Here is a 15,573-nt window from a genome sequence, read left to right as displayed (position 1 = left end):
CAAAATAAGTAAGAGATGCATTGGAACTCTCTGTTCAGATCTTATCATCTTTCCTTTTTTCTTTTGGGTGGAGCATATGGTTCAGAGATGCTTGCATGAGGCTTGCAAATACTACATGTGTGCATCCCAGTCCGCATTCTCACCTCCATACCCATGTGGCAAACGCGTGGAATGTCCAAGGATCCATTGGGTGGGTCCCATCATGTAAATGCCCTGCCCATAAATTAGGTTGAGCCACAGTGTACAAAACAAATGCACAGAAACTTAGTTCAGCTTTCCATTTTGTTTTGTTCACTGGCTCACCCAATTAGTGGGTTTGCCTGATTTTTGTGCCAGGAATCTACATGGCAGGGCCTATATGATGAATGGCTCAAATGGTTCATTTGTATGCCAGGCTAGATTCCTATCTTAGTGTTGCACCATTTAAAAAATGGTGTTGACTCATCCTCACATCCGGACTATCCAAATTGTGGGTCGCATATTGTACAGAGCATATCGATAAAATCACATTGATCAGGCAACCCTAACCATCCAATTAATGTCTATCAAATGGATGGTTAAAAGTAAAATAGAGAGTAGTCTAAATTCAAAAGGAAAACTGATATGTTTAATATTATCTTCTCTGTGCAATTTTTTGATTATGCTCCATCCATAGTTGGGTCCACGATTTGGACAGTTCAAATCAGTCTCAACTGGTGTAGAACTATGCGTGTACGGTGAAAGAGTCACCACTATTTTCTTAATATTGCAAAAACTACCATAATAGGAATCTTACCCATGCATGCCATGTTACATGTGGAGGCACGTATGGTTATGGGTGGCAACGGGTCAAGTATAGGCATTAAGGTATTATGTATTGGTAATGGTGGTCGTAATGGTCACCAACATTACGAATACGAGTATTAGCTGATACAGGGGTATAACGACTATGACAACCCCAGTAATGGTTTTTTTTTTTTTTTTGGCCCAAAAATTCCAGAAAAAAATATCTAAAAAATCTAGAATAATGTAAAAATTCTAAATATGTATTTATTTTTTGTTTTGAACATGTTTATGGTAGCGTAACAGTCCACTTTTTGGCGAGAGAGTTGTATTGGGCTATCTGGTGAATTTATGATCGTGGTAATGTGTCTCTAATGTTTACACATCACAATTAAGCATTAGAACTAGAAATCGGGACAAAAAAAAGGCATAAATACTACTTTTTCCATGTTTTTAAAAATGGCCCTCAGAGCTTCTATTTGTCCAAATCACTTCAATCTACTATTTTAATCATAAAAACTATAGTATTAGTGGTCAAAATCTATTGTAGAATGATCTGGGAAAGTTTTTGGAATAAGAAAAGTAGGAAAATGAGATGAAAATGGATTTAAATATAAAAAAGTGGTCGTTTTTCAACTGTTACAGGGATAACTGTCGTTATGCCCTTTAACGGCCTTTACAGTCTCAAAAGTCCAACTACCCCATTTTACCCTCATATCGCATAATGCTTACGGTTGTTAACTTTACGTATTGGCCTTTACAACCGTATTGCAACCGATACGGAACACCTTGATAGGAATGCTTGAGTCCATCTTGATTATTGATAACTCTAATTTTCGAGCACTAGCCTACTGAGAAGGGTTTGAACCTTAAGCTAGGGTTCAACTTTGAGAAGCAAGCCTGAGCCATGCTTGATATGAAGGGATTTGGGGGAGGGGGTGAAACTTTTATTACTCTACCCATGGTGTGTTGTGAAGGCCGTTACATAAAAGTACTGGTAGCAACCATACACGTTATAGGGTCGTAAAGGCCATAACGGCCAGTACAGAAAAAATGACCCATAAAGGCCGTTATAGCCCCTGTAATAGCCCATTACACCCCCCGTAAAGGCCGTAATGGCCCCCGTAACGGTCCATTACAGGGTCGATACAGATATTTTGATTTTTTTTCAATTAAAAAAAAAAAAAAAACCATAACAGCCGTTACGGAATACCTTGACTCTACCTGTTGTAGAGAGTGAAAAGAACTGCAGATTGTAGCAAGACCACACCTTTATGATGTGATAAGATGATGTAAAGAGTGAATAGAATGGCAGATTCATAGCACAATAACACCTTTATGATGTGTGTAGATATTGAATAAGAGGGAGAAAAAGGAGGGAGGGAGGCTTAGGCTCCCAACAAGCCTAGAAGCTTGATAGGGAGCTTTATGGAGGAAATCATTGCAAATTCAGGGAGAGCGGGAGAGAAAGAGAGAGGACTGGAGCCATGTGTTTTCTTGCTATAAATTTGTGGTTCTTTTCAGTTTTCAGTCACTATTCCGATATCACAATCCAGAAGGTTGTTGAGGTAGGGGAGACACCAAGCTCCCTCCTTTTTTTTTCTTTGAGAAATAACTAACCTTTATTCAAGATCTTGGGCCCATGTTCTACTGATGTTTATTTCATCGCTCCACACGTAGATTTATTTATACTAACCTCATCTGGTTGATGATGCTTCCTTCTGGTTCTTTAAACGTAGCCATTGAAGATATTTTGATTTTGATGGTCCATCAACTACCAGAGAAAGGTCCCTAACATCAAGAACAAGTGACTCATCTGTGCACACAATGTCTTCCAACATCTCAACACCAAGAGGAACCATCATTGACCCAATTGACCAGTCTAAAATTTTGCTTCCTTAGTCACACTTTGGAGAACTCTTGGAGTACCCAATCTGCAAGCTTTTTGTGCATATCACCATTCTTGATAAGGATTATTTTGTGACTCATCACACTGCAAGGACCCTTATACATGGTAATGGATCTTTATGTTTGAAATGCAAATACATTGCCGATGCTACACTTTACATGTATCTCATAACCTGTCTGATACAGCATCAAAACCTCGATTGTATGTAGAACATCAAGAACTTGTTCCACAACACAGCATCAGGAGAACGATGCAGTACAAAATGATCAATCATGCCAAATCTCCCTCAACACCCACACATTTTTTATAGGGTAGTGCTCCCAAAATCTTGTTATTAACTACAGCATTTCTTACAAGCAACCCTTTATTGCATGAGCTGAAGACTTATCTGGTGATGGATTATGAAAAAATATAATCATCAAAAAACAAACCAAGAATCTCAAAACATATAACTATCATGTTGGTCATTAGTTCATCGTCTTCTTTTTCATCAGTGTCAATGTCGTCTTGTACAACTATTTTGGTAATCTTTACAATAATGTTTTATCAATCATATTAGAAACATGATTTCTCATGATTTCCTGGCAAAAATTGTATGAATGCCTCCCCACTTGATGTCAACCATTTCTTAACCAGGCTTGGGTTCAATTGGATTCTTGGTGAAGTTTTCAATTGGTAAACCAACTTGAAAATTCATGTTATACTAAAAATGTTGATAGGCTGTGTTGAAATTTGAACCATTGGTTCATGCTAATTTATAGCTTTAGAAAATATAGCGACATTTTGAAGATGGCATCTTTTGAAATTTTTTCAAATAATTTTACCTAAAACACTTTAGGAGACATGTTTCAAGTTATTTGACCATAAAGAAAAGCACCATTTGGGTGTGAAATAACCAAAATACCTTTGAAAGTCTGTGATTGCATGTGGAATACACTGGCCTACATCATGTGGGTCTTTCGCTAAGGGCCACATGGGTGGAACTTACATGAGATCCACCCCTTCCATTAGGTAAGCTGCCTCAAATTTTCACCAGGGAACCCAAAACTCAGGTAGGCCACACAGTAGGAAATAATTGGGATGGGCACACCCACCATTAGTTTTGTGTAGGGCCACCATCACTAACATCTAATCATTCATCTAATGTGCCTCATGAGGACCAAAAATCACCTCCAAAGCTTAGGTGGGCCATTTTCACAGGTATTAGGTATAATTTTATATTGTTTCCTATGGGGTGGCTCACCTAAGTGTTGAGTTAGCCTGATGTTTGGATCAAGGCCAAACAAGGGATGGTGTACCTGATGGACGGGAGAAAGTCGTCTTGGTAGGTAATTATGCAAGGTATGCAAGTGTTTTCCATTCCATGTTGGTCATTAGCTATTTTAGCCTGTAGGAGCCTTGTCTCAGCTATTTGGGGTTGACTTTATGAACCTTGTTTTGCCAATTGTTTCTAAGGCCCTATATAAGCATACAAGTCCACCCTTCTCATTGCCTTGACCAAGTCCTTTCGGGGGTTCCTATCATCCTCCTTTAGGCCCTTCAAACAGAATAAAAATAAATTATCTTAACAAAATTTAATCTGAAATATTTTCACTTTTTTAATGCATTTACAGCACTAAAAAAAGTGCATTTCAGGGCTTGTCCTTGATTTTATCTTGCTTGATTGAAGTGCTAAGCTGCATTTGGATTTATTGCAAATAATTTTTTATGTGCTTGATAATTCAGGAAGCACATGAGATTGAACCAGAGGCTGAGCGTGCTTTACGGCAATGTATTTCAATCTTCAAGGAGGTATTTAAAATAAGAAGACACACTTGGTTTTGAAATCTAGCCCTCCCCCCCCCCCCCCCTTCCTCTCTCTCTCTCTCTCCCCTGTTCATAGTATATGTATCATTACATGTATCGGTATTGCCAATGCTTCGAAATGTATGGTTAACTTCGGGAAACATGGAGAAATAACATTAATATTTTTTAAAAGTAAACAATTTTGTTCATAATTTTTAAAAGTTCAAAAATAATTTTCAATAAAAATGCAACACATCACTCATCAACAGTATGTTTTACATGAAATAGTGTCATTTTTTTGTACAATAAAATAGATTTTTTATTTTTTAAATAATTTATTAAAAAAAATCAAAATATGGAAAGCTTTTGGTGAGTCAAGAGATTGGCCACCTCTCATCAACATACAAAAAATCCACTCATTATTTAACAATTTTAGGGAAGAAATTAGAGAAAATTAGGATTTATTTCCACCTCCCAAATGTTGAATTTTTCAACTCAAATCCATGTCTATGCATGATCATGCATGGACATGGATTTGTAATGAAATCCATAACAAAATCTACAAATAAAAACCATTTTTCAAAAATTTCTTACCTTTTGTGTTTTGGCCCATTGGCGCTTTTGAGTGTTGATTTTTTTCCCACAAATGAGGGATTTGATTCACAAAAATTAAAGAGTGATTGAAATCCACTCCCTAACTCAAAAAAAGAAAAGAAAAAACAAACAAACAAACAAACAAAAAACAATTGTATATTTTTTTTCTGAATTTGTTCTAATTTTCACAGTATTTACTCACATTTTCCCCCTTCTTGAGTTCTATTGACAATAATATCATGGATACAGTTTATACAAGGGAGACTATAAATGGAAACTGGCAAGATGATTTTGGCGATACGATATAGTATCAATGCATTTGCAATATGTCACCGATACCTGGAAAAATCAGCATTTCTAGTGGTATCTGTATCACCAATCAGGCAATATAGATATTATTCCCTATATTATTAATAATACCGGTGATTACTAGAACGTTGGTTGTTAGTTTGTACGAGTGGGGCGGGCCCGTGGTTTAGTAATCCAAGCCATTGATATGACAGGCTTCAAGCGAATAGGTAACTTGCTTTTTATTTTTATTTTTTTTCCATGTGAACTGCTGCTGTATGTTTTCTTAACCGTCTATGTTGGCACCTATTGAAGGTTGATATTTTTTCTCTGCAACTCTTGTTGCATGGGCCATTCACATGGAGCCCCTCAACATAAACTATTGGATCACTAGACTACAAACTGTAATTTGAATGATACTGTACAAACTTTCTTCCTGAGCATTTCATAATGGCCTTTTTCTCTTCTTTTTTTCAGCTCATCTATTGAGCTGAATGCAGCATTGTTTCAATTCTTGTTTTGCCTCATCTTATGACTCCATGGTTTGTTTTATATTTTTTTTAGCATGGTATTTAAGCAAGGATGAACATGAAGCAAATGGATTGTTTTGCTTAACATCTCCTTCATTGTTGTGAAGTGGGGTCCCTGATCATTGGACCATGGTCCCCACTTCATCCGGCGGCATCAGGACCTTTTACTTTTCCTGAAGCATAAGGACCCTATAATTGTGGCTTTTTTATTTGCAAAAACCTTGTTTCGCTAGATCCCTTCTTTCCAAAAGAAATTACATGAATGCACTATGATTGAGTAGAGTCACTGCATGTGTTTGGACTATTCTAAAACAAATGTTTGCTTTTAAAAAGAAGAGAACAAGTATACTGTAAATGGTTAACCAGTAATCAAATTGTAATAGTGGGATTCAAAATTTTAGAATCATAGGATTCATCCAAAAAGGGATTCAAAATTTTTTGCCTAAGATCCAACTCATATCGTGAATTGTAAATTGTTAGCTTTTGACAACTATGCCACATGATCCCTTAGCATCGTTATCTTTGAGCAAATGACCGTTTTACCAATCTCATAGGCAACTAGTTGTGATCATGTATGGTGTCCACCATGGTGTATGTCATCCAAACCTTTCCACTAGGTTTACCCACCATGAAAATGGGATGCCCGAAGATCAGGCCAATCCAACCATCAAATGGGCCAACACGTGAATTTGGAAGTTTTTTGGCGGTGCATTTTTCTACGGCGTGACCAACCTGATGATTGGATCAACATATTCTTTTGGGCATGGCCCTGCTAGACAAGGTGGAGGCCATCTATAAACACTAATGCCTATTTACCTCGTGGCGGCATTTGGTCTAGTGCAGATTCTTTAAAGGCTCCTAACAAAGGGTTACAGAGGGGGATGTATGTGGGATGGTCATATAACTAAGGGGACGTTTCTGCAATGAACCCTTTTTTAAAAGAGCCAAAAATAAAAATAAAAATAAAAATAAAAATGATGGAATTGATATAGTACACCCTCCTTGGTTCACACAGGCATTCTTTCATATTCGACTATAGATAATGCAATCAAGGTCGGTGTAAAAATCAACGAATTCACTTATACTATTGTAAAGTAGAAATGGATGTATCCATCAACCATGGTAGTTCAAAATAGCATGCCTTAGAAATTAATAGCTTTTAAAGGGAATTCCGGAATTCAACTGTAACGATGTGGCTTTTTCTCCACAGCCTGGAATACCTAGCTTCTTGTTAAATTCCCCGGAAGCGAAAACAGAGTACTTGTCTTGCTTGAAGCATCTGTTCAGCCTTCTAAGTGGAAGTGCGAGTGAAGAACAATCAAGGGCGACGTTGCGAGAAATGAAAGAAGAAATCAAGCGGTTGGAGGCCGAACTCTCACACAACAGGAAGAGCAGAAGTTAATGTGATGCAGTAGAATTCAGTCTGTCGGAACCATATGTTATTTCTTTGATGTTTACAATAGAATATATGAGAACTGCCTCCAAATCATATCTTGTAAATGTTGTGCCTGTTAGGACCGTTGATTTTGTAGCACACCACATGGATGGGCCATATATCAAAAATCAAACGGATTGGATCGTGGTTTCCATACAGACCATTCAACTTGAAAAGTTAACATTTGGATGGTCAGAATTGTCAATCAGTGTGGCCCACCATATGAACAGTCAAGATCACTATTCATGTTTGTGGTTTGCCATTGTACAAAACAACTTGGATGGCTTAAACTAGTTATTTTAGCTGTCCATCTTGTTCATAAACTGGCCAACCTGATGAATGGACTGCCCTGATTGTTAGCAAACCTTGCCATGAATAATCCCAAGTGGAAGAAGTACATTGATTGAATTTGGACAGTGTTGGTTTGCAATTCAACCGGCTGTTTGATGATCACCAGATCGACGGTTAGGATAACTTTTGACTTTGAATTTTTGGATTCTGATCCATGTACAGAGGGTGCCATGATTTGAATGGCTTGGATTTGGTAATCGTTGCCGGGTGTATCGTACTCTGCTAGGATTTACTAAAATGGCCCACCTGGTCATATTTAGAATAATCTGAGGCGATCTGAATATTGGAGAACAATGTGGATCGATCATGGACTAGTAATCACACTGATTGGACGATTTTAATTCATTGATCCTGCCATTGAAAATTGGACTGCTGATCTTTAATATCTAGTTGTGCATTTGATAACCATTGCTTGGACGGATAGGATTGCTCAATTAACAAGGGCCCTGTGATTCTAGATCGACATCCATGTGTTCTGGACGTCATATGAATGAGCTGCCGGTACACGAGTAGAACCAAGTTGAGCTTGGCACAGCCAGAGTCGGACCTCAGCTTGAACTTGGCTCGGCTCAATCCTCCTCGAGCCTAATTGGTCAGCTCAGCTCGGCTCAGTTCAGTCAGTAGATCGGGCCAGTTCGAGCCTGTGGGACATTTTCTCAAACGCATAGAGTGCACCTTCAATTTCTCACCATATGCAAAAGAGCAGCAACAATTTACAAGTATTTCATCAAACACTCGGCCGCCAGTGTCAAAATCAAGATGGAGTTTTATCATGTAAAGTTTCTTTTTTTTTTTTTTTTTTTTTTTGTAGTGATTTGTTATGTATCCATACCTTCAGCGCCACCAGGCACCCATGGCGAATGTATGCACCCGAAATTACACTTTGTTGAGCCATTTCATCAAACACTTGGTGAGCAGCGTCAATATCAAAATAACTAAGTCACTGACCTGATTCGAGCTCGGACAAGCTCAAACTCGGCTCCAAAAATTTTTCAAGCTCCAAAAATCAGCTTGACTTGGCTCGAACTCAGTTTCAAACTGAGTCGAATTGAGCTTTTTCGAGTTAAGTTGAGCGAGTTAACCGAGCTAACTCGGTTCGTGTACAGCTCTAGCTGCCACCATCTTAAAAGTGGTGGTAGACTATCACCCTACCAATATTTTGGGTATTTTCCAGAGGTGAATTTTGATACTCCGACAGAGTTGGATGGATCATATGCATGCACGCAGGAATTGTACAGTGGCAAGCGTGTAACTTTAATTAAACCTTTGAAATCGGGCCCCATTTACATTGTCATAAACAGGAAATTGCATAGGGCTGATATCCAAACTGCATAGAAATGTTTGGTTGAAATATAATGGACGGCTAAAATCAATAGTTTTTTTTGGTTAGAATTCAATTAATTAGAGGTTAGGATCGTTGAATCAAATCTGATTTGGAGGTTATGATCCATCTACATTGGGACAAGGATTTGGACGGCTAAATTTGAATCGCATGTTTGCCACATGTACAATGTGTAGAAAAACTAACATGTTCTGGCAGCGTGTGATGTTCCAAACACATCTTCATCCGCACATTTATGAAAAAAATAATAAATAAAAAAGTACACGTGGCATAATATACCTCAAACTAAAACTTTCCAAAGAGTGGGCCCAACCATAGATGAGTCATAGCTAATAAGTGCACAGAACATTTGAAGTTGCTGCTATACATTGAATGGATGGATTAAAGCAGAATTTAGTCAGTGGCCCAAATCCATCGAACAAATGTCGACTAATCTGAGGTCAGGATCGTCTTGATGCTAGATAGCGAATGGATGGATTAAAGCAGAAAAAGTCGATGGCCCAAATGGCCATTAATCTGAGGTCAAGATCATCTAAACGATTTAATTTTGGGGCGACGCCCAATCTACATGGGTCCCACTATTTAGCCAGCCTCTCTCTGTCTCGAAAAAGGGCAAAAATAAAGGACCGAAATCGACTGGCTCAGATGAAACGAATGAAATTAGGACGATCAATGGGCAAGGCTGTCCTGTTGGGCTTCAGGGCTTCACCACCAGGCTGCTGCCTATCTATGCCCATTACAGTTGCAATGGATTAACTTTGGAAAGTGGATTAGGTGCGGCCCCGGCCTCACCCAAGACAGTGTGGCCCTTACTGTGAGGCCCACCTTGATGCATGTATTCTACATCCACTCCGTCCATCTGTTTTATCGGATCATTTTAAAACATGATTCTAAAAATGAAGGAGATCCAATTCTCAGGTGGACAATGCTATAGGAAACAGTGGTGATTGAATGTTCTACTGTTAAAAACTTCCTAAGGCCCATAATGTTTATTTTCCATCCAACCTATTGATATGATCACATAAAACTTGTGGCTCATTAATGATTAATGACCCCTATTTCCTATGGTATGGTCCACCTGAGAATTGGATCTTCTTCTTTTTAGGCTCATGCTCTAAAATCATCCGGAAAAATGGATGGACGGCATAAATTTGTTTTTGGATCTGTTTCATGATTTATTTAACCCATTTATATATGAAAACTTAGAAAAATAGAAAGGGTATCTTCCTTAGTTGGAATAAAATAAGGATAGTATATATACTTGTGTAGAAAGTGAAACAAATGCCTAAAGCCTTTTCACTATTTTAGTAAATTAAGGAATACATTGTTCCATGATCATGCGTCAGATGTGCCACATGTAATGTCCATATTCAAGCACCCCAAATGTACAAGGTAAGCCACTCTCAAATTTCAAGTGCCATAGGTGTGATGCATATGTCAATGTGCACATAATAAATAAATTTTTTTAAAAAAAATAAACAATACAAGTGTTACATATGCCACTCATCATCTTAAGCTCTTCACGTGTGTTACATATTATATATTCTATCTTTACTTCCTATTCCAGAGTGAAATAATGTAGATAGTTCCAAATGTTAAAATAATTCCTTAAAATCCACTTTGGAAATCCACTTTGGTAAACACCTCATGCTTACTTGCTTAGTAGATATAAACAAGTCATGGCCTAAGCCACCTTAATCTAGACCATTGATCTTTTCTTTAGGTTGCAGGCTGACCTTAGACGTATAGATGTAGACTTTATAACACTATGTTAAGGCCCGGCATGCATCCAAACTGGTTTGGACTCAGCCTAGACCTTATTTTTAGGCCTACATTATAACCTAGGCCAAATTTTCAAGCTCTATAATAAAGAAGCCAAGCATTAGTGGACCACACTAAGCCCAAGCTGATAGTCATAAGTGGGGAGCTCAAAATCCTTATTATATTTTCCTTCACATGACAAAACCATGCACATGAAACGGGTCTGCACTCATGCTTGAAAGTGTGCATTTCCCGTCTTTTAAGAAAACTTAAAAATCCGAGTCACTTAAGGCTAATCAATTTAAAAATTATTAGTATCATTATTATTAGCATAACATTAAAAGAAAAGTAAATCATGGTAGGATTTGGTTTTACAATGAGAGAGGAAAACTAAAAGCCTGTAAATTAAATATTCTTGAACTTTCTCCATATGCTAAAAAATGTGTGAAGCTTTCCATCCTTGGCAGTCACCTAAGAAGATGAAATGGAAGAGAAAAGCCAAGAGGATACAAACCATTGGACATTTTGCAAGTACAAAAGTGGCCACCGACTATCAAACGAATGAGGTAAGTGCGTACCTCATCCTACAGTAGAATGTTCTTGGTTCAATTTAGCATGTGTTTTCAATCCAATCCGGAATTCATTAAATTCCGCCAAGTTCTGGATTTATGAACTTTTAATATCACAAGCTGGTCTATAAGGACCACTTGTGCTTTGTGGTTTGAAAATCATATATATATATATATATATATCACAACTGGAATAGAAAACAATCGCACACTAACTCAATTCTACATGCAACTTTGATGGGACCTTTGATGGCGTAGGCATTGCTCGAAAATCTATTGTCATCAAGAAAACATCTAAAACAGTTTTGCAACTAATATGAATTTATTATGATTTTCTCAATGGGATCAAACATCTGTCAATGACATCAACATTTGTTCAATGACATCAAATGGTCTTTGGATGGCATAGACAAACCCTGTTACTAGCACATTTAAAACATCAACAACATACATATATATTACATGTGCTAGATATGCCACCATACATGTTTAAGAGACCAACATGCACCACCATACATCTTCAAATAACCAGTTGTACCAAATATCTTAATATTAAACTACCAGTGCACCACATGTTTACAGATACTTATGATCTATGTGGGGCTTACAAAAATGCCTATGAGATATCCACTCAGTCCATTAGTTTCTCAAGTTCACAACAGGACAGGATTTCAAAAATCACTTGGATGCAAGACTCAAGTCGACCACTCCACACAAACATAACAGGAATGAAAATGTCTACCGTTGAAACCTTTCTGTAGCTAACCATGTTGTTCATATGCAATTGAAACCATTGTGGATTACGTCCAAACCCGTCCAACCAAAGCCCCTGTGGGGCCACCATGATACATCAGTTTATCCACGCTGTTCATCCATTTTCTCATATCATTTTAAGGTATTAGCCCAAAAATCGTGCAAATCCAACGCTCAAGTGGACAACACCAAAGATGACTCTTGCATTTAATGCAACCCAAGCTTACTATTTGGTGTGTTCCACTTGAGCTTTGGATCTGCTTGATTTCTGAATTCATATCCTATTGTGAACCTGAGAAACTGATGGACGGAATTGATTTCTTATGGGTATTCATATGGGCCCACATAGCTTCAGACCATAGGAACTTCACTTGCGGAGGGGCACAGGCAATCGGCGCCCCTGAAAAATAGTCCATTCATCCATAGATATTCAGGCGACCTTGACTCGAGAGACGTGTTGGAAAAGTTCAATCCGAATATATGTTTTTTTATGGTAACCAAACAGATCCTTGGATAGATGAAACAGATGGTGTTCATGCAAGATGCATGTGCTTTTAGGATGGAAATTGGCCCACAATGACTTGGGCCCAAGGCTGGCCCAATAGCCGATCTAAATCGGTCCAAGCCCCGTTCTAATTCAGGGCGGACTACCCGGCCCGTTGCCACCCTATCCAAATTCCAAAACCCACCTCATAGAATCTGCTTCAGACACGCAGCACAATTGCAAAAGCAAGACTCTCACAGAATACCCGTATCTCATCATCCCAATCATCTCAAAAGGTAAGAACAATCCATCTCTCCTTTCAAAGAAACAAAATGGGTGTTTGCTCTTTCTTCTATTCTCATCTTTGAAAATTGCTATAGAAAGCTGGTCATGAGAATAGGTTCTTTTCTCTCTCTCTAGAATGGGATTTTGCTTTCTGGGTCTTTGCAAATCCCCCCTAGAATGCAGGCTCTGAGCATCTGGCCTTCGAAAATGGACATTTTGGCAACACCCAATTTGAATTTTGATCTTGGTTCTTGCATTTCGAAGAAATTATGGAGCTTTGGTTCCAATCTTTCACTTGTTTCAATCAATTCAATGGGAATTAGCAGCTTCCGTAGCGGACTGAATTGCCGTCAGGTTCGGAATCTCGATAGCCGAAATGGATTTTCTACCGATCGCTCGAAACCCAACTCGGTTCTTGTTCACAACCGGAAGAGCGGCTCTTTTGGGGCAATGGTTGGTTCGGCTTGGGCTTTGGAGCAGGAAGTGGGCGGGGTTGAAATTACACAAGGAGCATTGAATTTGAATTGTGGGTTTTCAGAGGAATCTGAGAATGACAAGGACAGTCGTGATACAGAAGGAGGAGACTGTGAAAACAGAAGCAAATTACGTGAAGAGAAGAGTGGGAAGATCGATGTTCGTGCATTGGCGCATAGTTTGCAGTGTGCAAAAACTGCTGACGATGTGGAGGAAGTTCTTAAAGATTTCAAAGAGCTACCTCTTCCTGTATATTCGTCGATGATTAGAGGTTTCGGCATTGATAGGAAATTGGATTCAGCCATTGCTCTCGTTGAATGGCTTAAAAGAAAGAAGAAGGGTTCCCGTGGTTTTTCTGGCCCAAACCTTTTCATCTACAACAGTCTTTTGGGTGCTCTGAAGCAATCAGAACAATTCGGACAAGTCAATAAAGTGATGGAAGATATGAAAAAGGAAGGCATCATCCCCAACATTGTAACGTACAACACTTTGATGGCAGTTTATCTCGAACAAGGCCGTCCAAAGGAGGCTCTTGGCATTATGGCTGAAATCCAGGAGAAGGGTCTATCTCCGTCTGCTGTGACGTATTCAACAGCCTTACTTGCATATCGAAGAATGGAAGATGCAGATGGGGCGCTTCAGTTCTTCGTTGAAACAAGGGAGAAGTATCGTAAGGGGGAGATTGGAAAAGATGCAGGTGAGAATTGGGAGAATGAACTTGTTAAGCTTGAGAATTTCATGATTCGCATTTGCTACCAGGTGATGCGGAGGTGGCTTGTGAAAAGAGATCATTCAACTACCAATGCCTTAAAGCTTCTTGCCGATATGGATAAGATGGGGCTCCGGCCCGGTCAAGCGGAATACGAGCGCCTTGTGTGGGCGTGTACCATGGAAGGCCACTACCTTGTAGCGAAAGAGTTGTATAGAAGGATAAGGGAAACAGAGAGTGATATTAGCTTGTCAGTCTGCAACCATTTGATATGGCTGATGGGGAAGGCGAAGAAATGGTGGGCCGCATTGGAGATTTATGAGGACTTGTTGGACAAGGGGCCAGAACCCAATAATCTATCGTATGAGCTGATTGTTTCTCATTTCAATATACTGCTTACTGCAGCAAGCAGAAGGGGAATTTGGAGATGGGGTGTTAGGTTGATCAATAAGATGCAAGATAAAGGCCTAAAACCAGGAAGCAGAGAGTGGAATGCAGTTCTTGTTGCCTGCTCCAGGGCATCAGAGACTTCGGCTGCAGTTGAAATATTTAGGAGGATGGTCGAACAAGGTGAAAAACCTACAATCCTTTCTTATGGGGCATTGCTTAGTGCCCTTGAGAAAGGGAAGATGTATGATGAGGCTCTCCGGGTATGGGAGCATATGTGCAAGTTGGGTGTCAAGCCGAATTTGCATGCATACACAATTCTTGTCTCGGTTTACATTGGACAAGGGCGGCCCGAGGAGGTGGATTCAGTCATCCGGGAGATGGTTGCGTCTGGAAACGATCCGACTGTCGTCACCTACAATGCGATCATAAGCGGCTGTGCACGGAACAGTATGGGCAGTGCTGCATTTGAGTGGTTTCACCGCATGAAAGTTCAGAACATCACGCCGAATGAGATTACATACGAGATGCTGATTGAAGCTCTAGCCATAGATGCGAAGCCGAGACTTGCGTATGAGATGTATTTGAGGGCTCGCAATGAGGGGCTGCGTCTTTCTTCAAAGGCTTATGATGCTGTTGTACAATCATCACAGAATTACAATGCGAGTATAGATACAAGTGCTTTAGGACCTCGGCCAGCAGAAAAGAGAAAAGGTTTAAAGACGAGAAAGGTCTTGTCAGAGTTCTGTGAACTAGCAGACGTACCTAGGAGAGGTAAACCGTTCCACAAAGATGAAATTTATACTTCACAAACACAAGGATATAACAGAAATTCACTATGATACAATCAACATAAAGCACTGTACGTATTGGAATTCTCCCTTAACATTTGTAGTTCGGTATACATTTCCCCTTGAGAATTCAACATGCCTATTATCATATGTTTGGTAGTTTTATTTGGAATTTGATTATGTTTACTATCTTAACAAAATCATTGCAACTCAACTGACCATTGTGAGCCTTTCAATAGCATGAAGGGCATGCTAACATGAGGAGTATGTATTTTCAGCCCCCTCAACACATGTGGCAAACATGTGGTGATCGGGATTGTTGATATGGTGGGCCACTTTGTGGGTGGCCTATATGCCAAAAAAT

The 15,573-nt window shown here is 39.1% G+C and overlaps 2 protein-coding genes across 2 annotated transcripts in view; both read left to right on the top strand.

The window, feature by feature from the left end:
* The window catches only part of LOC131251571 (uncharacterized), a 121,661-nt gene extending 114,200 nt beyond the window's left edge, over window positions 1-7,461 (top strand). The window contains exons 16-17 of the mRNA XM_058252342.1: window positions 4,397-4,462; window positions 7,079-7,461. Of these exons, the coding sequence (XP_058108325.1) occupies window positions 4,397-4,462; window positions 7,079-7,270 (258 nt within the window). The 3' untranslated portion in view covers window positions 7,271-7,461. The remainder of the gene's footprint in view (window positions 1-4,396; window positions 4,463-7,078) is intronic.
* A 5,311-nt stretch (window positions 7,462-12,772) lies between these two features.
* Window positions 12,773-15,359, top strand: LOC131251570 (protein LOW PHOTOSYNTHETIC EFFICIENCY 1, chloroplastic). The gene has a single exon (XM_058252341.1). It carries the CDS (start codon window positions 13,026-13,028, stop codon window positions 15,258-15,260), a length of 2,235 nt encoding a protein of 744 aa, XP_058108324.1. The 5' UTR covers window positions 12,773-13,025; the 3' UTR covers window positions 15,261-15,359.
* Window positions 15,360-15,573: the final 214 nt, after the last annotated feature.

The sequence above is a fragment of the Magnolia sinica genome, chromosome 7, assembly GCF_029962835.1.
Source record: "Magnolia sinica isolate HGM2019 chromosome 7, MsV1, whole genome shotgun sequence".
NCBI lineage: Eukaryota > Viridiplantae > Streptophyta > Magnoliopsida > Magnoliales > Magnoliaceae > Magnolia > Magnolia sinica.
Note: the sequence above shows the minus strand (reverse complement) of the source record. Positions and strands in the feature narration are given on the sequence as shown.